Below are 26,088 nucleotides of genomic sequence, written 5' to 3' on the forward strand. Positions count from 1 at the left end.
TGGGCTGCCGTCTATGGGGTCGCACAGAGTCGGACACGACTGAAGCGACTGAGCAGCATCAGTACATATATTGAGACCTCCCAGGCGGCACTAGTGGTAAAGAACCCACCTGCCAATGCAGGAGACGCAAGAGATGCAGTTTCCATCTGTGGGTTGGGAAGATCTATGGCAACTGGCTCCAGTATTCTTGCCTGGAGAGTCCCATGGACAGCAGAGACTGGAGGGCTACATGGGGGTAGCCATGGGGTCCATGGGGTCCCAGAGAGTTGGACAAGACTGAGCAACTTAGCACGCATGTACCTATATATATTTCCTCCCACTTGAACCTCCTTCCCAACTCCCAACTTTCCCAGCCCTCCAGGTTGTTACAGAACCCTGGTTTTGAAACACACACACACATATATTTAAATGACCTATTTTGTAGGGCTGTAGTGATAATTTATTTATTTGTTTTTCTGGTGACACTGGGTAGGAATGTGGGCTCTTAGTTCCCCAACCAGATCATACCAGCGCCCTCTGCATTGCAAGGGCGGAATCTTAACCACTGGACTGGCAGGGAAGTCCCTGAAACAAGTATCAAATGTTCCCAAATGTTTTTCAAAGAAGAATAAGAACATTCCTGTCCTCATTTTCATCCACCCAGAAAACAGGTGGGTGTTCTTGAGAGCAACTGTCCAGAACTGTCCTAAGTTTACAGTTTTCCCTGTCACCCCCTCCGCACAGCTGTGAGTTCTCATTATAGCAAAACGGACTGTGCGACTCTGTGCTTGAAGCCAGGCCTTGGTCTCCCACTGGCGATTAGATAAAATCCATCTTCTTGACTATGACACGTGTGGTCCAGCCCAATCTGTCCACATGAGAGCTCTCTAGTCTCACTCCCCACTGATCTAGCTGCACTGAAACTCGTACCATTTTCCAAACATCTCACACCCTGTTTGTGCCTCTGCCTGAGCTGTTTTACTGTCAGAATGCCCTTCACATCCTCAGTCCAGCTCCTTACAGATTCTTTCTTTCTTCTCCCCTTTTTTTCTCCCTCTGGTTTCAAAGTGACTTCCGTGCAGATTCTGTGATTCTCCAAAACTGGCGAATTGGTTACACACACCTCTGGTTTCCATAATACTTTTTGCTCATAACTTTAATATAGTTCTTAGAGTGGTGGCTCCTGTCTCTGCCTCGTTATGGCATCTTGAGGGCAACCACCATTTCTTATTTATCTCTGTGGCTTCAGAAGAAGCCAGAAAGCATACTCATATATTTTTCTTTTCTGGAAAAGAAGTATTAAAACTAAATTTAGTTAAAATGATTAAAGGTAATTTAAACAACATATTTATTTTTTCCAGGGGAAATATTAAAATTCCATTTAATTCTGGAAGCATTAAATGTATAGGTACCTGATAAATGACTGTCAGCAGATGAATCAGATTTGTGCCAGAAAAGGAACTCTCAAGGTTCTTTAGCCTGTGACACATTACCCTACTGCTAGCCATCTGAGTAACCAAACAAAGAAAAAAAATTAATACCAATGAGAGGGAATTTTTTAAAGATTTTTAAAAAACGTGAACCATTTTTGAAAGTCTTTATCGAATTTGTTACAACATCACATCTGTTTTATGGAGTTATTTTGTGTTTATTTGGGGGTCTTAGTTTCCTAACCAGGGATTGAACTGACACCCCCTGCATTGGAAGGTGAAGTCTTAACCACTGGACTACCAAGGAAGTCCCAGTGAGAGAGAATTTTGATTGCACTAGGTGTAGGGAATAAGAGTTTCCTCCTCTGCTCCATGGGCTGACACTATAGTTCTCTGGAGACTATGTCCTCTTTCTTCTCCCAACTCTGTCTTTCAGGCAGCTTTACTCAGGCTTCTATGAGCTGTTCATGCCACACTTGTTATGAGACCTCCCTCCACGGTATTCCCTCTGCTCAGAATACTCTTCTTCCCTTCCCATTGTTTAATTTCATGTTAAGAAATCCCAGTTCCTCCCTGGACTTTTTCCCACAGGACTAGAACAGTAGTGATTTCTCCCACAGTTTCTTCCTCCATTTGCCACCAGCACATACACCTCTTTACCCACTCTTATTTATGAGTTGGCGTGACATATGCTGAGAATATGTCATCACCATCCGCCTTGTGGAGTGAACTTTCATCAGAGCAGGGCCATGTCTGCCCACATGCCTTGTGCTATGTCTGCGGCAGCTTCAAATGCAGATCAGGGCTGAGTATCTGCCACCCACAAAATAGACTTGGCCTCTGTCTCCCTATCAGGTGAGAATATGTGAACCATAGCAACCAAGGCTCATGCTGCTAACATGTCTCGGATAACACATGGATTTGTTGTCAGCCTGTAAATGGCTTGGTTCCTGCGATTGAGAAGGAGTGACCAAGTAGCAATGAAAGACAATTTAAACAAAATACTCTTTTTTTCCCCTATGGGGATGAAATCCTGAAACTAAGTTCACAACTGATCACATTAAGATAATATATACATATTTTTTCTCAACCTTAACCTTTTTTCCTTCTTCTTTATTTCTAATAAAATGAGCCGGTACGTACTGGCCTAGAAATCTTCAAATGTAACATTGCAACGCTAATGACAAAACATGATGGCTTCACCTAACAGGTGCAATTAAAAGATTTCCTTTATCACAAGAACATACAAGAGGAATAATTATCATTGAAGGTTTGTGCAGCTTCCATTGCGGGCAGAAAAATTGCTGCACTTCTCGGTCAAGTCAAAATTGCTCTCTATGGTGTCATTTCCAGAAAAATAACTATGGGATGAAGTACTATAACTTAGAAAAATCGTAAATGAAATAATCGCATGCACATCACAGGAGACACAAGGAGGTGTCGAACGCCCAGCATGTCCATTGACTCAAATTGAGTCAGAAGAGTTGCATTTGATTTACAACCCGAGCGGAAGCTTTTGTTTATGGATACTGAGGCTTTCTTATTGTTTTAAAATATGGCTGTTGCAACTAAAAATTATTACAGGCCTACACGATCATGGATATTTTGGTCACCCAGAAATAATAAATGGCAATGAATACGAATTACATTACATGATGACTTCTTTTAAGAGAAACAGACATCAACAGGTAGTGATGACAATAATACAGCTCACGTTATTGCGTACTTTGCTGAGTGCTTTGGGTTAACTCATTTAATCCTCAAAACAAACTTATAAGGTAAGGACTTGGATTAGTCCCATTTTTCAGCTGAGAGACTGAGGCCCAGAGAGGGTAAATAACTTCCTAAAAGGACACATCTAGTAAGTGAGTAAGCTACAATAAATCCACAAACCCTGACCCTGAGCCAGACCTTCCTCTATTTGATAAGAACCAAGAATAGAATGTCAACGTTTATCTTTCTTTACACCATTATCATTTTCTGGGAAGACATCTGTAAATCAGAAACTTAAAAACAGAACCAGATTGGAATGTGAGCTCTGTGAGAACTTGTCAACAGCTGTATTCCTCATGCCCAACATAGTACATGACTTACGGTAGCCTCTTGATAAACATGTAATGAATACATGAGTAAACAGAAAAGAGGAAAGCCTTACACTGTGCTTTGCAATGAGAAAGTACGCAAAAGATTAAAAAAAAATGGACCTCTGGTTCAAGATGGCAGAGTAGAAGTACCTGTGCTCATCTCTTCCTGAGAGAGCACCAAAATTGCAACTAGCTGTTGAACAACCATTGACAGAGGATGCTGGAACCCACAAAAAAAAGATGCCTCACATCCAAAGACAAAGAAGAAGCCACAGTGAGACAGGTCCATCTTAAACGTCACAGAAACCAATAAAACTAGTTGTTTTGGAAAAAAAAAGGTTTTTTCCAAAAAAATGGATTTAAAGAAATTTGTTTTATGAATCTATTTTAGAAGAGGAGGAGTCACCTGATTTCCTGTTTGCATAAATTCAGATTTTCATTTTGCTTACAGGGAAGATGAAATGAGAAAGCATTCTCATTTAACAGAATTATTATTAAAACTTTTACAGGGGATAAAGCAAAACAAATCAAGGATGCCAAAACTCTTACAGAATCCTGAGATTATTGTAAAAAACTCAATTATCATCTTGGGATCCACAACTTTCCACAATCACAGTAGGTTAGGCAACATGTTCAGGCAGCAATTCACAATGCCATGCTTGTAGTCACTTGTCAAGACTCCAGAAAAGTTTCAGTCCAGTTATGGAATACTTCAACGTATTTAGGCCACAGGGTCTGAAGAAAATTGCACAATTTAACTGTTTTAATCATGTTTTGGCTCTGAGAGATGATTGAACAAATTGCCATCAGTACAAAGCTGAGTAAATAACTAGCCAACTTTTCCAATGGACTTAACCAAAACAGAGCATAGTGTCTATTATTGCCATGATATGGAAGAAGAAATTATGGAAGAGCGAAGTTACGACCTGAACAAAGACAGCTGTTGCCAGGTACTGATAACATCCCCCTACTTTGGTTCTCACCAAGCAGTCAAGGAACACAAGGATCCAGGAAGCTAGTGTTTTCTTTCAGTGAATTTTAATTTCATTACACTTAAGTGCTGAATCAAAGGTTATCTACAAGATCTTTCTACATTAGCATTTGTGAGGACAAGGATGACCAAAACCAAGCTGCATACCCAAGGGATTAACCACCTGCGTGAGAGGGCTGGCTGCACAGTGCTGAAGCTCAGCTCTTTCCTACAGCCAGCATCCTGGGAGGGAAGCAGTTATGATGCCATGTACATCCTCACATGGGATACCATCAGGGATGTATTTAGAGGGAGTCTTCAGAAAGCTGATTGTTTACATTTGTTTCAAATAGTATGAAATTTTGGTGCTTTCTGAAACCACTTATGGAGGTATCTGGTTACATTTTGCAAGTAAGGGTGACAAATTATCTTAATTTATGGCTCCCTAAAAAATTCCCCCCATTAAACTCTGGTGGTGCCAATGTCTCTCTTTCCCGCACTATAGATCACCTGGCATTTCAAGGAGCTTTGGGGTCAGGACTGATTTTAATGAGTCAAATAATCAAGATCTCAGGAAAGTCAACCTTGCCTACCTCGTTTGCTATTGGCCTCACACCTACCTAGTATGTTGTCTGGCACATAGTAGGCACTCAATAAGTTCAACAAAAAGCATCTTAATTATATCCTCTGCTATCCTTCTGGATTTCTGCTTAAAGTAAAACACACCCTACTTACAGACTGGTCAAGTTTTTGATGAGCTACTCGAGAAGCTATCATGTCAAACCGCCAACTGTAGGCCAGGCACACTTACAACAATAGCATCACACGCATATTAATGCTCAGTGGAGGGACTCCTGGAACAGGGACCCATGGACTCTTCAGGTGGACACAGCCCACTCTTTGTTGATTATGAATGCTGCCTCCAAGTCCTTCACTGACCTTGGAGGTGCCTTTTCCCTCGTTTGGGCTCAGTTGCCTCATTTATAAAACAGGAATCACAGAGCTAATATTCCTTGTTTCTCTGAGAGTTTTTTGCGAAGTAAACTCAAGTCATTCACAAGGCCACAGTACCAATCCAATAAATAATTCATAGATGCTTCAGCTAGTCAGAGTAAGAAAAAACTGCAATGCAATGATCATCATTTAAAATGGAAATTGCTGCTCACAATATTCATACCTATGATTTAAAATAAGCATGTCTGTGTGGGATATAATGAATTCTGTCAAGTTTTAAGAGGAAACGTGTTCTTTTCCCTTCTTTTTTTTTCTTTTAAGACTACAATGCCATTCCATTTAAGTCCATTAAATACCTGGTTCCAAGCATCATTTTGGATTATCCTGATGTTCACGTTAGACTTTTCCTAGAAGGCAATCTGTCACCCTTTGGTCCAGGAGGGGGTCTGGCATCTGCCACTTTTCTTGCCAGCCTTTTTAATGGAAAACTCAAATGCCACAGCATCCACACGTCTGCCATGGGTCTTATATTTTGTTAGTAATATCTCAGTGCACAGTTCATTTCAAACCAGTGATGGGAAGGAAGTCTTCATCCACGTGACTTTATGTAATTCTATTACTGTGTCAATTTGCCAATCCATTGTTATCTTTGGGCTTTCTTTGTGTAAAATGCTGGCAACCACAGGATAACTCCTTATTTTTGGCAGTTGTCGGCATACAGGAAGTGCTAAAATGATTTTAGGCTGCCCTTTTTATTTTGGAAAAGGTCGTTCTTATCCTCTGTCATTCACATTTGTAGAATAAATATATACACATAATTAAGGAGAGAGATGATAAATGATAAAACAGAGAGACAGTAGGAAGCAGACAGTCCAGTAGCATTGTTAGTCACCACTGAACGGGGCAACCTACGACTCCCACACCAGCTGTAACACTGTGAATCTAAGCGAGCCGTTTTATCCGGTTTCTTAAAATCTAAATGAGGGGGCATCAATTTCTTCTCATTATAAGAGATTGTCAGTGAGGATGATAGGTAGCTCTAAAGTTCTGACTTCTGTACACAAATAAAATCAATACACAATTGCTGAGATAAGATACAGTCTCTCAGACAGACAATGGCTTCTAAGCCAGAGCCAGGCTTGCCTAGACGAGATCAGGTGTACTAATTAAACCTAAGGGAGATGGACCAACCATAGGAAGGAGATCAGTGAGGCAATAGGGATCCAAGTGGACTGTGGTGGCTGTCCCTGCCAGGGACACTGAGGCTTAGGGGAGAGGTGGGTGTCCATGGGGGTGTGCTTTTTGGGGCTAAAAGGCAGCCTGGATGAAAACAACTAAGATTACCTGCTCTGCCTTGCTCTGTTTTCATACACACTTAGCAACCTTCAGATAATTAATTGGATTTTTCTGTTACATCAGTGTGTAGAATGAAGGTGCCCTGGATAGAAAATGTTACTTGCTTGCTTGATTCATTCATTCAAAGAATATATATTGAGTGTTCATGGTGTGCTAAATACTATTCTATGCCTTGAGTACAGACTCAGATCCCTGTCCCCAAAAAGCATATATCCTGGTTGGTGGAGAATATTATAACAAATACAAAAAATACACACAGCGTCAGATGGTAATAAGCATAACGGTGAAAAACAAAGCAGGGAAGGGGTGGGGGAGTGCTTCTCTTGGGACAGCTACTTTAAATATGGAACCTGGAAGGTCTCACTGCCAAGCTGGATAAAAGAGGTGAAGGAGGGAGGCATGTGAATGTCTGAGAGAAGAGTATCCCAAGTGAGAGGGCAGGAAGAGGAGCAGTGCAAATGCCCTGAAGCAGTGAGGTGCTTGGTGCATCTCAGGAAGGCCACGGGGGCTGGAGTAGAGTGAGCCAGTGAGCAAGACGAAGAGAGGGGGCCAGAGGGACATCAGGGACCAGATTGTGACTTGACCCTTCCAAAGGCTGGGAAGGACTATCCCTCCCCAGGCTTCCCTGGTGGTCCAATGGTTAAGAATCTGCCTGCCAATGCAGGGGACATGGGTTTGATCCCGTGTGTCGATCGATCACTTATGGGGAAAATCCCATATATCACTGAGCGATTAAGCAGCTGCACCGCAACTGCTGAGTCTGCGCTCTAGAGCTGGGAGCACAACTGCTGAAGCCCGCATGCCCTACAGCCTGTGCACCACAACGAGAGAAGCCACCACAGTGAGAAACCCGCACACCGCAGTGAAGGGTAGCCCCTACTCACTGCAACTAGAGAAAGCCTATGTGCAGCATCGAAGACCCAGCGCAGCCGAAAATAGATTTAAAAGTAAAGAAATAAAGAAAAAAGAATTTCCCTCCCTGCCATGAGGATACCTATGATGATTTAGGAATTTGACGTTTGCTTTCTACTTGTCCCTCCTGGAGCTTGGCTAGAGTGCATCCATCTCTATGAAACTAAGTCATTCTTGGAGCCTTTGGCATACTGAATTCTCTGCCTCTGAAAAGCTGAGAACCTGATTCAGAAACTTGGAGACTCCTCAGTGGTAGGGTGGTAGGTCCTTAGGGTGACCTACCAGGATCCCTAACCTTGTGTGGGTTCAGTCACCAAGTCGTGTCTGACTCTTTGTGACCACATGGACTATAGCAAGCCAGGCCTCCCTGTCTCTCACCATCTTCTGAAGTTTCCCCAAGTTCATGTCCATTGAATCGGTGATGCCATCCAACTGTCTCATCCTCAGTCGCCCTCTTCCCCTCCTGCTTTCAATCTTTCCCAACATCAGGGTCTTTTCCAGTGAGTCCAGCTGTTTGCATCAGGTGGCCAAAGTACTGGAGCTTCAGCATCAGTCCTTCCAATGAATATTCAGGGTTGATTGACTGATTTGATCCCCTTGCTGTCCAAGGGACTCTCAAGAGTCTTCTCAAAGCATCACCCCATATATAGTCAACAAATGTATGAGATGTGAGCTCTGCACGATACAGTGTGAGCAGTCATAATAGTCACTGCTTTAATAGTGACATTCTGAAGGCATGGAGATGGGGTTTGCATGTAAATAAGGGCTATCAAGGACACAGAGTTGTTAATGATAAAGTTCATTTAAGGGTATTTATGGGTTTTAGACTGTGATAGATCTGGGCTTGAACCATGGAACCGACACTAGGTATGGAACCTTAAGAAAGCTATTTAAGTCCTTTGAGGTTTTGTTTCTTCCACCTCAAAGAGAGGCTTTGTGAGAATGAAACTGAAAGGGTGGTTATTAGGATTAAACAAAATAATGTTCTTGATGGCAAAGCACTGGTGTGCAGTAACATCTTCCCCTTCTCAATTTCTGCTTTGCATCGCATGACTCAGAATTGCTGCCCACAGGGAATCATAACGCAATCTTAATTAATCATCAATTTTGGCACCATAGGCTTCCAGCAACGTTCTTGAATGAGAGAGCTCAGGCTGTTTCATCAGAGGTGGACACAATCAGTAGTCCATTTGTGTGGTATTATACCCTTAGACCCTCCTACCCACCTACAGAGCTGTGGAGGTGACATGAAATTATAATGTGAAGCACTCAACACAGTACTTGGCCATTGTTCATCCTTATGGAATGCTAATTTTTATCATTTTTATCCTTCTGTAGCTTCTGGAAAATTTTTATAGGAATGCATGTGTATTAACTGGGCTTCCCTGGTTGCTCAGAGGTAAAGAATCCACATGCAGGGCAGGAGATACCTCTTGCACAGGAGACACAGGTTCAGTCCTTGGGTCAGGAAGATCCTCTGGAGAAGGAAATAGCAACTCACTCCAGAATTCTTGTCTGGGAAATTCCACAGACAGAGGAGCCTGGCAGGCTACAATCCATGGGATTGCAAAAGAGTCAGACATGATTCAGTGACTGAACAAAAACAATAGTGTATATTAATTATGCTATGATAAAGCAAAAAAAGAAAACAAAACTATATGAACAATAGTGACTTGTTTTTTATTGATACCGATGGTGAGTTGAGGATGTTTCTTCTTTGAGTCTGAATACTGGACAATAGTTGAATGTGAACTGAGTACTGTGACACTTAAGATTTATGTCTTTTTTTGACTAGACTACCTTGTTATTCAATCAAACTCTAAAACTACCACAGGAAAATAAATGGCTAGTGGAAAGCCACTGTATAACACAGGGAGCCCAACTTGGTGCTGTAAGAGGACCTAGAGGGGTAGGAAGGAGGCTCAAGAGGGAGTGGATGTATGTCTACTTATAGCTGATTCATGTTACTGTACAACACTGTGAAGCAATTATACTCCAATTAAAAAAACAACACCCTAATCTAGGTGTTGCTATGAAGGGTTCTGTAGGTGTGGTTAGCACCTACAGTCAGTTCACCTTAAAGAGATGATCCTCAGTAACATAAGTGGGTCTCATCTGATCAGTTGAGTGGACTTAAGAGCAAAATGAGGTTTCCCTGAGGAAGAAGAAATTTTATCTCAAGGTTACTGAATCTTAGCTCCTCTTGAGAGTTTCTAGATTAAGAGCCTACCCTACAAATTCTGGACTTGCCACCCTCACAAACTCATTAAACCATTTCCTTGAAGTAAACCCATGTGTATGTGTATGCGAATAGGTGTACGTATGTATACGAGTGTGTGTGTGTACTCCTTACTGATTCTGTTTCTCCAGAGAATGCTGACTGATAAAGGTACATACAAAGGCTCATTTATTCTTCTTTTTCTTTTGCCAGTAATTCTTTATGACGTTTCATTTGCAGGATGCAGTTTTACTAAAATTAAACTTGAGCGGCTCCAAACTGCATGGTCCATTTCTTTCGGCCTCACAATTTCTGTTTTGGCCTGAGCCAGGCAACCTGACCCTGGAACAGGGAGATCAGCTGTACCCTGATCACACCTGGCATAGCCTACCCATGAGGTCCATTGGGGCACAACACCTGGGTTCTGGGGGGACAACAGAATGAACATAAATGCCAAGAGAATAATTTATCTCTAAAAATACAGATAAATCAAGAGTGTACAGAGTGGAAATTTGTAGGTTTTGCTACTCTCTGGGTATGAATTCAGAGCACAACTGGGATATAAAAGCTCTGTTGTCTAAGAGAAAATATATTTATGCAGTGATGGTCGTCCTGCAATTTCTAGAATGAATGCACAGGAGGACAAATTACCATGAGAAGAGATATTACTAAGAGTGTTAAGTCTGCCTTCATTTTTTGCTAGTCTGCCCATAATCACATGGAAATAATCCCCTGGTGAAACGTGGGACAAAGTCTATGACGTCATCTGAATTTAGTGTACTGCTCTAAGATACAACTTGGGGAGGGTTGCCACTTTCGTTTTCTTGTCTCCCAGTTATTTTTTTCCATTTTGTTTCTTTTCTTCATTGTAAAGCATTCCTTACAACACTGTCAGAATTTGAACAGAACCACCTTTTATCAAATTTCTGATTTGCCGTTTTGTGATATTGTGGTTTATGATAAGAAATATCAATTTGGTCTTCATCCCTAGTTTTGTCTCAGAGCTCCTAAAACCCTTAAATTTCCTAAGTGATGAAAGCAAAAAGGCATCCTCTGTTATGTTAATGGGTGACGTTTGGACCCCGTCTAAGGTCAGGAGCTGGATACCAGGAGAGCCAACCATGTGATTAGAGGGTTGGGACTTTCAAGCCCTGCCTTCCCCACGTCTGGGAAAGAGGGAAGGACTGGTAATGGATTTCAGTCACCAAGGGCCAATGATTCATCCATTGTGCCTATGCAATGAAGCCTCCACAAAACCTCAAAAGGATGGAGCTGAGGAGAATTTAGAGGTTGGTGAACAGGCGGAGATTTGGGGAGAGTGGTGTACCCATAGAGTCCATGGGGGTTCCGTGTCCTTTCTCTTGTGCACTTCTTCCATCTGGCTTTTCCTGAGTTATATCCTTTTATAATAAACCAGTGATCTAGTAAGTAAAACGTTTTTCTGAGTTCTGTGAAGTTTTCTAGCAAATTAATCGAATCCAAGGAGGAGGTCATGGAACCTCCAACCTGTAGCCGATAGATTGGAAGCAGATGTAGCAACCTGGGCTTGTGGCTGGCATCTGAAGTGGTGAGGGCTGTGGGACCAAGCCCTTACCTGAGAGGATCTGACACTGTATCCAGATGGGCAATGTCAGGATTGAGTCGAGTTGTAGGACACTGAGCTTGTATCCAGCACATTGCTTGGATGGATGGGGAAGCCTCTGTTCACACAAGTCAGATCTCGGGTCCAGGAACCCCAAAACATTATCTTCCTGTACATTTTGTCATAACCAAGCAGCCGTTATATGTACTCTTTAGCCAGCTTTTTACAACTTCTTACAAATTTGGTTACTGATACCTAAGCAATGGCAGGGGAGATGTATTTCTAGAAGAAACACAACCTGGAGCATAAACCTGCATAACCTGCTAAAAGCCAGGGACCAGTGAGTGGTTAATGGGGTACAGCACCTCCTGGAGGCAGTTAATGGCCAAGATGGGCCACTTTTAGGGTGCAGGCAGCCCACACTGCCACGAAAGCTCAAGATTGAGCAAGACAAGGTATTTGTCCATAGATAACAGGAATACAGAAAAACAAAACCATAGTCTCAGAAAGCCTCTACCTTCCACATCTCTACTTCATAATTCTTGGAATGCTCTACTCTCCCAGAATTGCTTTCGAATTTTAACCTTGATTTACTTTTGATTATTTGAGTCAATCTTACTTGTATTTTTCTGTAGTTATTCCTCTAATTTGTTTTCCTTTTTGCTGTGAATTTCCTGTATTTCTCTTGCCTCCTCTTCCCTTTCCACTTTTACCTCTTCTTCATCTTATTCTTTGACTTTCTTATACCCGTTCTTAATTCTTCTTCCTCTCCCACTGATCTGCTGTGGCTTTAATCACTGCCAAGCTGCTTTAAAATCACCCAGTGACTGACATTTTCTCCCTGAAAGGAGAGGGATTTGTGACTGTGGAAAACTAACTACAAAGACCCAACACATTCAATTTTCAGCGCATTTCTTTCCTTTCTTCTGTGGCGCTTTTGCCTGGGATTAGAGATGGACGGCTTACTGCAACTCACAATGGCAAAGCCCTCCAGGCCTGACTTCTTAGCCCTGTGAGTCACAGGGCAACGTGTATCGAGCCACCATGTTTACACTGATTGCTAGAATTTTAAAATTGCCCTTCACTAGAAAAAAAAAAAACAAAACTTACTCAAGTGTTTCCTGGAAAACAAAGTAGTATTATTTCACAGTGTGATGACGGGACTCACTCTTCTCCTTGGACCATTCCTTCTCCCTTCTCCCCTCCCCTTTCATTTTTTACAGCATGAAACAAAACCAGATAAATGGGTCCCTAGCAGAAGGGTGAAGGAGCTTTGTCATCCTGACTGACTCCACCAGAAATACGATATTTTTACAAAGGCATGAGCAGTAAAATTAGTAAGATAGGTCCATTTTTCAAGACTCCACGATTTTGTCATCTGGCGTTAGGAAATTGTAGACTGTCACACACACACCAAATTCAGTTGTTTCTGAGAGATTTCACGTTAGCTCTTCGCAACACATAAGTATAAATGACATACGTTTTGATTATTTGAAATCATCCTTTCAGTTAATTTGGTCACAAATTCACTTTACCTTTTGGTGTTTCTTGCCGAGCAGAGGCACACACCTCAGTGATGAGGTGCTCAAAGTTCATGTTTGCCATGTAGAAGGAGCTGGAAGATGATCATTACCAAAGGATACTTGTGGTCAAAGCCGTACCACATTCTGAAGAGCCAGGCGCTCTCTGATTTTGTCGTGCTTTTACCCAAATTATTTGCTTCCTGGAGAAGGGACAGTAGAAGAAGTCATTAGAGAAATGATCAATATAAAATACTGACATATCAACATTAATATATAGTATGTATTCAGTATATTTTAACTATATATCAAATTAAACCACTTAAAAAAAAAAAAAACTTTCCAGGTAGAGGCGTTTTTATCTAAATGGTGAAGCAGCTGCCAAGCAATTAGCTCATAGATCTTGCCATATGGATGAGACTCCTGTGGCATAATTCAACATTTACTTTTCTTAATAATCCCTGTTTTAGTAAACAGCTTAGAAATGCCACTTTTTTGACACCAATAAAAATGATATTTCTGTCAGATTGCTGTTGTGGGAATTTGGCAGTTACTTCTCTCAAATTTGGATGGTATTTATTTATGATTTACCAAAAGGTCAAGACTAAAGGGCTAACAGTCTAATCATTGTTAAACTAGTTTTCATTCATTTTCTTTTCGATAGATCACTACCAAAGGCCCTGGTTAATTTCTTGATATCTTTCCCTTCAATTCTGAAATTTTGAAATAGACATTCTTGTTAAGAAGCCTATAATAACTGAATGTGTTTATCTCCCAGCCCCCTTGCCTCCCCTCTCTTTTCCAAAAGGACCACAGTGGGAGGGACAAAGAAAAGGAATTAAGAAGGACAAAAAGAAAGCATGTGGTGGGTGATTATGTAACAGTAGATGATAAAAATGGGAGAAAAAGGGAAAAGGTGAAAAATTTTTGTGAACTTTATAAAGGTGGATGATAATGAACATTGCAGTGTGGTATGAAGGAGATTCAGTGACATTTAATCTTTTTCTTTGTATCCCATTTCACATATTAAGAAAAGAAAATTCCAGACTTCAATCAGTTGCAATTATCTCCATCATTAAAAGCATTTATATATTAAAATGGATTTCATTGCTTTGTTTGGACCCTTGGGTTCCATCCCCAAATGGTTCAAGAGTTCACAGTCCACAAGTAAGTGAACATTCTCAAGAAATCAGGATGCATGGAAGACAGTGACAAACCACTGGGTGCTCCAAAGCCAGCCTTTAGATGAATCTAAGTTAATTTGCTTCATTTAATGTATTTACTTTTTATTCCCCTCTCCAGACAGTACCACTGATGGTTAATGATAAATAACTGAACACAAAAGGCTGGATTCTGCTCCAAAACACATGTCACAGCAGGGGCTTCAGTTCCATGCCTCACAAACGAAATGGGGATGTAAGAAAGCTTAAGTGTGATCCCTTTCTAGGCAGCCATCTAAACTCTGTCTAAAATGATTGAAACTGAAACTCAACAATAGAATGAGAACCCAAACAGGCAGGCTTTCTCATTGGTGTTTGAAGACCTCTGATTTCCAACACGGAACAGTTTCCTAAATAGCGTTCCTTAGCATGCCACTGTTCCATGTGATGTCGATGGAAATCCTGTGCTAATCATTCAGGAAAAGGTGGGTTTGAGCAGGTTAAGCAGGATTGCTATTTACAGAAATTTTTAGAATCTTTAATTTATAAGTGAGCATTGTAAACTTTTGAGAGGGAAGCTTTTCTCAAACTTACCTGACCTCATGCCCCACCCCCAAGCTCCTCAGTGGGACATCCATGATCTTTCCATGGATGTTTGAGTTCCATAGATCTGTTTTCTGATACACCTGGAATGCCATGCCCTGTTATCTAGAGTTAGAATTTATTCATTACATTTCCACTAAAAGGAAACCAGGGTGTCCAGTTCAATTTCCATTCTTCCCTGAAACTTTCTCTAGCTATTTCTACCTTGCAAAAGGTGTCAGATTTGCAAAGTTGTTGCTATACTTAGTGTTTTCTTCATCATCTTGGAACATTTGCAAGCTGTTTCTGAGTCACCATCTCTCAAACAGGTCAGCAGCTGGGGCACAGCTGGGAGAGTAAAACTGTTCTCCCTAAACTAAACTAGGTAGAAAAGTTCTAGGCCAACACTGGGGAGTTCTTGCTTTCTTTGCTTTCTTTTTTTTTTTAAGAACAATAAGGAGTTATAAATTTAATCCATCAAGAGGCATAGTTAATTTTGACAGCTAGTAACATCCACTGATGACAAGACAGTCATTGAAGAAAACTGATAGAAAGGAGTTAAGCAAATTTCTGTTTTTTTGTTTGGTTGTTTGTTTCTCAGCTAAGGTGGGCTGTGTAGTGGTGAGCTTAGTTGGCAATCAGGGGCCCAGGCTTCTAGCCCCCACTCTGCAGTAGCCCAGTTGAATGACATTTGCAGTAATAGTCCTCAGCTATGGAATGCTCATTAATTCCTAGGCAGTGTGTTGGTCACATTATCCAGTCATTAACTTTTTCAGTCATTATTTTTCAGTTTTCACACAATCCATCAGTGTAAGTTGTATTATACCTATTTTACAAGTGAGGATCTAGCGAGATTCAAAGAGAAGAGGTGAGTCCAAAGTCACACAGCGAGCAGGCTGCAGCGCTAGTACTGGAATGTACGACTCATGGATTCTAAAGGTGATGTTGTAACAGAAACAGACTCACAAACTTAGAGAACAAAGTTTTGGTTGCCAGGGGGAAGGAGTGGGGAAGGGATAGTTAGGAAGTTTGGGATCAACATGTACACATTGCTATATACAAAATGGATTCTGTTCAATTTTATGTGGCAGCCTGCATGGGAAAGAAGTTTAGGGGAGAATGGATACATGTGTATGTATGACAGTATCCTTTACTGTCCATCTAAAACTATCACAACATTGTTAATAGGCTATACTCCAATACAAAATAAAAAGTTAATAAAAAACAAAGATGATGTTCTTTCTGCTGGTCTCTCACTCAGCCTTTAAATGTTGAAAAGAATGTACATTGCTTGATAAGCTATTTGGGTTGCAGTCTCCTTGTCTGTAAAATGAATTGAGGAAATTAGATTGACTGGTTTCTGAGGTCCTAAGCATATGGAAAATACTGTATTATCATTAATGACAACAATAACAGCTGACACTTCTTGAACAGATACCATGTGCCAGACACTATTCAAAGTGCTGCTTGTATATTATTATTCCCACTTTACAGATGAGGAAACTGAGGTAACTGTGGCACAGAGAGGTTTCCAACCACACTTGTGGCTTCTCAGCAGCAGCCAAGATTCTCATCGTGAGGTCCCAGGGTTAGTGAAGAGCAAACTAGAGCAAATGTCTCAACCCAAGGTTGAGACAGAGCAGCTGTATATACCCCCAAACATAATGAAAATGCATAGCTCCTCTCAGGTGGCTGAACCACTGACATGTCGGAAAGTTATCTGTATAGAAACTTAACTTTAGTGTTATAAATTTCTTTAGACTCCTAAATACTGGTTTCAAGGGTTTCTCAGGGTCTTAGAAACCCTCCCTGCCTTTCACTCCCTTTTCCATCTCCTTTTCATTTTAGTTTATCTCCTGAGGGGAATATCAGAATTTACAAACACTCCTGAAAGTTTATAATCTATTTCTGGCAAATATTCCAGAACTATTTTTTTTTTTTTTTTTTGCCAGCTGATGAGAGCAACACATACTAGATGGTATTTTGGGGAAAAATGTTAACACTTATAATCTATTTTTCAAACTTTAATTTACTTGGGATACTGGAGATGTTAGTCATTTCACTACTTTATAGAGAAATATACTGGGTTTCCATTACAATAAAATATAGAACATGTGTTTCCAGGTAAGGAAAATACCAGTGAGGACCCAAGCATTGACTTTTTCTGCTGATCTGAGATAAAATGTTCAGAGTATGTCTTAAATATCTGTTGGCCCAGTTCTGGATCCATTCATTTATTTCTCTGAAGTTATTGATGACTTAATAACTTGGTTATGAAAGGCCATCAATAAATGAGGAGAAATAAATGAGTTAGTCCACTACGTGCTCTGCTTGTTCACTGGGGGTTGAAGATAAATGTTCCAAGGGAAGGCCAGCCTTTGCAGCCACCCAGGAACATGGGAAGTATCTGATGAGGCAGCACAGAGGGCAAGCCCCTGGGAGGGCCCAGATGGGCAGAGGACAGCAGGTAGCATCAATTTACCTAAATCATTCTGAAGCTGAGACCAGATCACACCCCAGGACAATGGATGTGAGCAGTCATCAGAAAAATCTGGAACATGGTGATATTTTCTTTATTGTTAGCAATATATCTTCTCTTCTGAGTTTTTGGATGCCAGAGAGGAAGTGGCACACATGTTGGAACGAGCGGAGGATCCAGAAACTGAAGACCAAGATTTGAGTTCTCTCGACTGTCTCCCATTCAATAATAATGATACACTTTCCAACTGTGAGCCTCATGTTTCACAGCTGTAAATGGGAACTGGAGATTCAAGGGCATTGAATCTTAGCTTTTATTTGCCCTTGATACTTCTAAGAGGCAGAGTGTTTGATATATGTGCAATTTTGGGTTCCTTTATTATCCTCTATTTCTGGGAAAATGTACAAACGACGGGGGCATTTGGTGTCTTTCCTTTTTCTCCTTAAACAAGGGAATAGATCAGAGGTTGGGAAGTGGCGGAGCACAGTAGGGAGTGAGTAGTTGTCTTTTAAGTGACCCCTCTAGCAACACCCTAGAAAGGGAGCAAGAGGGAAATTATGAAGATACTCTTTGTTTTATGCTTATTTGGACCCCTGAGAGAAAACAAAAGGCTCTGGCAAGAAATCTTTGAAAACCAGATGCTGAAGCAAGAGGGGATTGTTTGTTGTATTAACCTTAGTGAGAAAGAACTAAGCCAATGTAAATACATCCCTCTATCAATATTCAAATGAGGGACCTTTGCTAAGTGAACCAGATGAACCTCTGCTCTGGGCTAAGCATATGGGAGTGCTCCTCACTTCATAGGGATTCGGTGGATTAAGAGAGAGAAGATTTTCCTTTCTATTTCTCAAGATTTCGTATTCAATACTAAAGTCAATGGAGGTTGTACAGAATGATGACAATGACAGGTAATTATCATAATAAGTCTGTAGGGTCCCTTAAGGTTCCAGAGCACTTTTTCCAGTAGTAAGTGTGAATAGAATTTGATAGCAGTACTTTTGCCCTGCCATCTCCCCCAGTTTGGAATGTATTCATGTGATAATTTCAAATTTATTGCCTTGATTTTATGATGACCAAGAAGAGGACTAGAGTCTCTGTCCCTAAAGGGAAAGATTTCTGGGTTCTGAAGAGCGGGGGCATATACAATTGAGAGGCAAAAGGAAATTTTTTTCAAATTTATGTTTTAAAAAGTTAAATTAATTCTTAGCCTCCACATATCAAGTATTTTATGCAAACATTTCTACCTTCCCCACACCATGATAAATTCATAAATGTTCCCAAGAAGGTATAGTCAGAAAATACATGCTTAGGGAGAAAAAAAAATGAAGGAAACAACCAGATAAGAATGAATAAAACTGCTAAGAGGAAACTTAGACATCACAGATATATAACCAGATGGGCTAAACTCATGGTTTCACTACCACAAAAAAAGGATGGGGACTGCTTCAAAATAATTATGTCTGTACAAAGGATTCAAGTTAATTCAGTGAAAATAAATCAGCTCAGGTAAGTATAATACTTTGGTGATTTAAAAACGTAGATTCACAGACTCTTTGGTACCTATTCCTTTAAAAGATGGAGATTTTCTCCCTTGAAGTTTGATCAGGGGCAAGTGGCTTATTCTTCTGAAACTGTTGTCTTCTCTGTGAGATGTGGATGCAATCCCTACCTCATAGGGCTTCCATGAGAAGCCCTTTGTAGCACAGTGCTTCACAGATTGTCCAATAAATAGTAGACATGAGTTAAAAAAATGGAGACTAATTTCCCTTCCTATTGAGTGCGGACCATACTTAGTGACCCATTTTTAACCAATAGAATGGAGCAGAAGGGATGGTGATATCCAAGAGTATGTCATAAAAAGGCATTGTGGTTTCCTCCTTGCTGTCTGTCTTGAAGCACTGGAGGGAAGTCAGCTACCATATTGTTAGGACACTCAAGCAGCTCTGTGGAGAGATCTATATGGTAAGGGTCTGAGTCTTCTTGAAGAGTGAGCAAGGAACTGAGGCCTCCTGCCAACATGGAAGTGGATCCTTCAGTCCCAGGCGAGCCTTCAGATGACTAACTCTGGCTGACATCCTGACTGCAACCTCAGGAGAGACCCTGCACCAGAAACACTCAGCTAATTTGCTTTCAGATTCCTGACCCATAGAAACTGTGAGGTAATAAATGTTTGTTATTTCAAGCCACTAATTTTCAGGACAATTTATTGTGCAGCTGTAGAAGTCTGATACAACTACATACTACTAATAGAATTGTAAGTTCTACATGTAAAAGGCACTGGAGTTGAAAAGGTACTTCAGAGCAAGAAGATCCTAGCTCATGCTTTCCCCCAATGACAGTACTCCAAATCACGAACACCATAGCATAGATTAGGGTCTTGCATTTAGACTTGTGATTTGAGTGCTGGGAAAGATTGAAGGATAAGGGGATGACAAAGGATGAGATGGTTGGATGGCATCACCGACTCATGGACATGAGTTTGAGTAAGCTCCAGGAATTGGTGATGGACAGGGAGGCCTGTTGGACATGACTGAGCAACTGAACTGAATCGAACAGAGTGTTATATTTTTGCCTGAAAGTGAAATGAAACAGAACAATGTTTCCCCTTACAAAACTACTTTCAAAATACATACTGGCTGGTAGAATAACTGGTGCCATAAATATGTGATAGAGTTCAGGCAGCAAAGGACTGTGACCCTTGAAAGAAGGAAAACAAATGAAAAGAGCCCTATATTCTCCTTTTGTTCTGCCAGGAGGCCCTTTCCCAATGGTGGTGTGAAGAGGTAGAGTGCAAGCAGAAAACAATTCAAGCTGAGAACAACAGTTTCATAAGCTGTGGAACTAGAAGTTGAGTTTGGGTATTGTTGCAGTGGCTGGAATTTTTATGTTGTCTTGGGAAAGCTGGTTCAATTCTTGGAACTCCAATTTCATCCTTTATAAAATAGGGTTTAGGACTTCCCTGGTGGTCAAGTGATTAAGAATCCATCTGCCAGCAGAGGGGACACGGGTTTGATCCCTGGTCCAGAGAGATCCCACGTGACGTTGGGCAGCTAAGCGCATGTGCCACAACTACTGAGCCCCCCTGCAACAACTGTCGAAGCCCACAGGCCCTAGAGCCCACGCTGTCCAGTAAAAGAGCCACTGTGATGAGAAGCCTGCACGCTGCAACTGGAATAGCCCCTGCTTGCCACAACTAGTGAAAGCCCACGCAGCAGCAAAGATCCAGTGCAGCCATAACTAACTAAATAAAAGCTTTACTCTTAAAAAAGTGAGGTTTATAATATGTATATTGATTGGTCAAGTTAGAGACTAAATGTGATTTTATATATGGTGCCTAACCACTAAATAGTAGCTACCATCTTCTGCTCCCTCTTCCTTGTTATTGTTTTTGCTTTCTAAAGCATGAAATTATACAATCTTCAGGTAAGACATATATGTATATACATGGAATTTAGTCTTAGTAAAAATAGTAGTGGGTAGGTTGTACTCTTTTCAGTGTATAAGCATGAACAAGTAAAATCAAAATAAATTCAGTGTTGGCCCCCAAAAAACTCAAGATACTTGCTCTGAAACAGTCATTTACTTTTTCATACAGAACTATTAGTTGCAATAACATTAAAATAAAAAAAAACTCTCATATGGATCAGATCAATTTTAGAGGCTTCCCAAAACAGGGATCAAACCCAGGTCTCCCGCATTGTAGATTCTTTGTCAGCTGAGCCACAAGGAAAGCCCAAGATTACTGGAGTGGGTAGCCTTATCCATTCTCCAGGGGATCTTCCTGACCCAGGAATTGAACTGGGGTCTACTGCATTGCAGACGGATTCTTTACCAACTGAGTTATCAGGGAAGCCCTTTAGAGGCTAGTATTTTATTTCTGAAATATTTGTTGGTATGTACCATGGGATTCCCATTCTATGAGGCCAACTCCAATAGCAAGTATGAAAAAAATATTGATAATTGCTAAATCTGAGGAACATACTTGTGGGAATCTTTATCCTGTTTCCTATAAGTTTGTTAGAAATATTAGAAAATATTCACAAGGCAAAATTAAATATTACTTAATGACTAGATGACCCTACCATCTGTTAATGAATCTCTTTCCCTGCTGAACCTACTTGTATTTCCAGTCTCGTAACTCCAGATGACTCTGAGTACTAAGTGTCAATTGTGCAGAAGAACAAGTACTTTTATTCTTCTCCAAATGAGCTTTTTCAGATGTAAGGATGTTCTAGGTTATGGTTTTCTGGGATCTGGCACGCAAGTCTTTGTTCACCTGACTCACATGCTCCATATTTTTAAAGACACTTCGTTGCAGCCCTTTGTGGTGCTAGTCATTTCTGCTGGAGAAATCCTGATTCTTTTAAACCTCCTCTGCTCACTGAAGCTGCCCTTCTCTGGACCTTTCTCAGCTCTGCTTTGACTTCCTTAAGCTATGGTGACCAGAACTGATCTACCCAGGTTACACACAAGCATGAATGACAACAAACATCAGAATTTCAATGAAGGGATTTTCAGAAGCAAAAATAAAATTGGAAGTTAGCCTTAAGAGAGCACAGAGTATTAAAAATAAAGTTATATTTTAAAAGATGAAAATTAACCTCCTTGTTCATTGTTGGCAGTTAACTGTTAATCAGTTGACAGGGCTTCCTCAGTGGTAAAGTATCCACCTGCAAAAGCAGGAGTTCTGGGATCGATCCCTGGGAAGGGAAGATCCCCTGAAGAAGGGAATGGCTACCCACTCCAGTATTCTTGCCTGGAGAATCCCATGGACAGAATGGCCTGGAGGGCTATAGTCCATGGGGTTGCAAAAGAGTCAGATAATTTAGTAACTATGACCATTATATCTACTACTGCAGGCAGTAATCCCTCAGAAGAAATGGAGTAGCCATAATGGTCAACAAACGAGTCCGAAATGCAGTACTTGGATGCAATCTCAAAAACGACAGAATGATCTCTGTTCATTTCCAAGGCAAACCATTCAATATCACAGTAATCCAAGTCTATGCCCCAATGAGTAACGCTGAAGAAGTTGAAGTTGAACAGTTCTATGAAGACCTACAAGACCTTTTAGAACTAAAACCCAAAAAAGATGTCCTTTTCATTTTACGGGACTGGAATGCAAAAGTAGGAAGTCAAGAAACACCTGGAGTAACAGGCAAATTTGGCCTTGGAATACTGAATGAAGCAGGGCAAAGACTAATAGAGTTTTGCCAAGAAAATGCACTGGTCATAGCAAACACCCTCTTCCAACAACACAAGAGAAGACTCTATACATGGACATCACCAGATGGTCAACACCAAAATCAGACTGATCATATTCTTTGCAGCCAAAGATGGAGAAGCTCTATACAGGCAGCAAAAACAAGACCAGGAGCTGACTGTGGTTCAGATCATGAACTCCTTATTGCCAAATTCAGACTTAAATTGAAGAAAGTAGGGAAAACCACTAGACCATTCAGGTATGACCTAAATCAAATCCCTTATGATTATACAGTGGAAGTGAGAAATAGATTTAAGGGACTAGATCTGATAGATAGAGTGCCTGGTGAACTATGGAATGAGGTTCATGACATTGTACAGGAGACAGGGATCAAGACCATCCCCATGGAAAAGAAATGCAAAAAAGCAAAATGGCTGTCTGAGGAGGCCTTACAAATAGCTGTGAAAAGAAGAGAAGCAAAAAGCAAAGGAGAAAAGGAAAGATATAAACATCTGAATGCAGAGTTCCAAAGAATAGCAAGAAGAGATAAGAAAGCCTTCCTCAGCAATCAATGCAAAGAAACAGAGGAAAACAATAGAATGGGAAAGACTAGAGATCTCTTCAAGAAAATTAGAGTTACCAAGGGAACATTTCATGCAAAGATGGGCTCGATAAAGGACAGAAATGGTATGGACCTAACAGAAGCAGAAGATATTAAGAAGAGATGGCAAGAATACGCAGAAGAACTGTACAAAAAAGATCTTCACGACCAAGATAATCACAATGGTGTGATCACTCACCTAGAGCCAGACATCCTGGAATGTGAAGTCAAGTGGGCCTTAGAAAGCATCACTACGAACAAAGCTAGTGGAGGTGATGGAATTCCAGTGGAGCTATTTCAAATCCTGAAAGACGATGCTGTGAAAGTGCTGCACTCAATATGCCAGCAAATTTGGAAAACTCAGCAGTGGCCACAGGACTCGAAAATGTCAGTTTTCATTCCAATCCCAAAGAAAGGCAATGCCAAAGAATGCTCAAACCGCACAATTGTACTCATCTCACACGCTAGTAAAGTAATGCTCAAAATTCTCCAAGCCAGGCTTCAGCAATATGTGAACCATGAACTTCCTGATGTTCAAGCTGGTTTTAGAAAAGGCAGAGGAACCAGATCAAATTGCCAACATCTGCTGGATCATGGAAAAAGCAAGAGAGTTCCAGAAAAACATCTATTTCTGCTTTATTGACTATGCCAAAGCCTTTGACTATGTGGATCAAAATAAACTGTGGGAAATTCTGAAAGAGATGGGAATACCAGACCACCTGATCTGCCTCTTGAGAAATTTGTATGCAGGTCAGGAAGCAACAGTTAGAACTGGACATGGAACAACAGACTGGTTCCAAATAGGAAAAGGAGTATGTCAAGGCTGTATAGTGTCACCCTGCTTATTTAACTTATATGCAGAGTACATCATGAGAAACGCTGGACCGGAAGAAGCACAAGCTGGAATCAAGATTGCCGGGAGAAATATCAATAACCTCAGATATGCAGATGACACCACCCTTATGGCAGAAAGTGAAGAGGAACTCAAAAGCCTCTTGATGAAAGTGAAAGTGGAGAGTGAAAAAGTTGGCTTAAAGCTCAACATTCAGAAAACGAAGATCATGGCATCTGGTCCTATCACTTCATGGGAAATAGATGGGGAAACAATGGAAACAGTGTCAGACTTTATTTTTTTGGGCTCCAAAACCACTGCAGATGGTGACTGCAGCCATGAAACTAAAAGACACTTACTTCTTGGAAGGAAAGTTATGACCAACCTAGATAGCATATTCAAAAGCAGAGACATTCCTTTGCCAACAAAGGTTCGTCTAGTCAAGGCTATGGTTTTTCCTGTGGTCATGTATGGATGTGAGAGTTGGACTGTGAAGAAGGCTGAGAGCTGAAGAACTGATGCTTTCGAACTGTGGTGTTGGAGAAGACTCTTGAGAGTCCCTTGGACTGCAAGGAGATCCAACCAGTCCATTCTGAAGGAGATCAGCCCTGGGATTTCTTTGGAAGGAATGATGCTAAAGCTGAAACTCCAGTCCTTTGGCCACCTCATGCGAAGAGTTGACTCATTGGAAAAGACTCTGATGCTGGGAGGAATTGGGGGCAGGAGGAGAAGGGGACGACAGAGGATGAGATGGCTGGATGGCATCACTGACTCAATGGATGCGAGTCTAGGTGAACTCTGGGAGTTGGTGATGGACAGGGAGACCTAGCGTGCTGCAATTCATGGGGTCGCAAAGAGTCAGACATGACTGAGCGACTGAACTAAACTGAACAATAATAGTTGGCAGAGTTGGAAATGGAAGAAAAATGAGTTTTTAAAAAAGTTGGTTTAAGTTCCAAACCTAAAAGTTTTTGCTTCCATCATACATCAGATCAGATCAGATCAGTTGCTCAGTCATGTCCGACTCTTTGCCACCCCATGAATTGCAGCACCCCAGGCCTCCCTGTCCATCACCAACTCCCGGAGTTCACTCAGACTCACGTCCATCGAGTCAGTGATGTCATCCAGCCATCTCATCCTCTGTCATCCCCTTCTCCTCCTGCCCCCAATTCCTCCCAGCATCAGAGTCTTTTCAAATGAGTCAACTCTTCGCATGAGGTGGCCAAAGGACTGGAGTTTCAGCTTTAGCATCATTCCTTCCAAAGAAATCCCAGGGCTGATCTCCTTCAGAATGGACTGGTTGGATCTCCTTGCAGTCCAAGGGACTCTCAAGAGTCTTCTCCAACACCACAGTTTGAAAGCATCAATTCTTCGGCTCTCAGCCTTCTACACAGTCCAACTCTCACATCCATACATGACCACAGGAAAAACCATAGCCTTGACTAGACGAACCTTTGTTGGCAAAGTAATGTCTCTGCTTTTGAATATGCTATCTAGGTTGGTCATAACTTTCCTTAAAAGCGTCTTTTAATTTCATGGCTGCAGTCACCATTTGCAGTGATTTTGGAGCCTAGAAAAATAAAGTCTGGGACTGTTTCCACTGTTTCCCCATCTATTTCCCATGAAGTGGTGGGACTGGATGCCATGATCTTCGTTTTCTGAATGTTGAGCTTTAAGCCAACTTTTTCACTCTCCATTTTCACCTTCATCAAGAGGCTTTTGAGTTCCTCTTCACTTTCTGCCATAAGGGTGGTGTCATCTGCATATCTGAGGTTATTGATATTTCTCCCGGCAATCTTGATTCCAGCTTGTGTTTCTTCCAGTCCAGCGTTTCTCATGATGTACTCTGCATATAAGTTAAATAAGCAGGGTGACAATATACAGCCTTGACGAACTCCTTTTCCTATTTGAAACCAGTCTATTGTTCCATGTCCAGTTCTAACTGTTGCTTCCTGACCTGCATACAAATTTCTCAAGAGGCAGATCAGGTGGTCTGGTATTCCCATCTCTTTCATTGATCCACCACCATGGCCAATGATCTGGCCCCTCTTGGTCTCTCCCACACCTTCTCCATTTGCTTCCACCTTGCTCCCTCAGCTCCAGCCACATGGTATGGAGCTGAGGGAGCATATACATATACATATACATATACATATACATGCCTGCGGTGTATGGAGTACACTGTAACCCACTGTGACGTCATCCTTGCTGTTCCCTCTGCCTGGC

General features: G+C 41.2%; 1 protein-coding gene across 4 annotated transcripts in view; it reads right to left on the reverse strand.

The window, feature by feature from the left end:
* SLC9A9 (solute carrier family 9 member A9) overlaps window positions 1-26,088 on the reverse strand; it is a 660,343-nt gene that overhangs the window by 104,248 nt on the left and 530,007 nt on the right. For 3 of the 4 annotated variants that reach the window (XM_086385315.1, XM_086385488.1, XM_086385409.1), the window contains exon 14: window positions 13,129-13,208. In XM_086385315.1, the coding sequence (XP_086241441.1) occupies window positions 13,129-13,208 (80 nt within the window). Of the gene's footprint in view, window positions 1-13,020; window positions 13,209-26,088 lie in introns of all 4 variants that reach the window. The other variant, XR_015158063.1, reaches the window with a different exon arrangement.

The sequence above is a fragment of the Bos grunniens genome, chromosome 1, assembly GCF_055505025.1.
Source record: "Bos grunniens cultivar Pamir isolate PY7600 chromosome 1, Bosgru_T2T1.0, whole genome shotgun sequence".
NCBI lineage: Eukaryota > Metazoa > Chordata > Mammalia > Artiodactyla > Bovidae > Bos > Bos grunniens.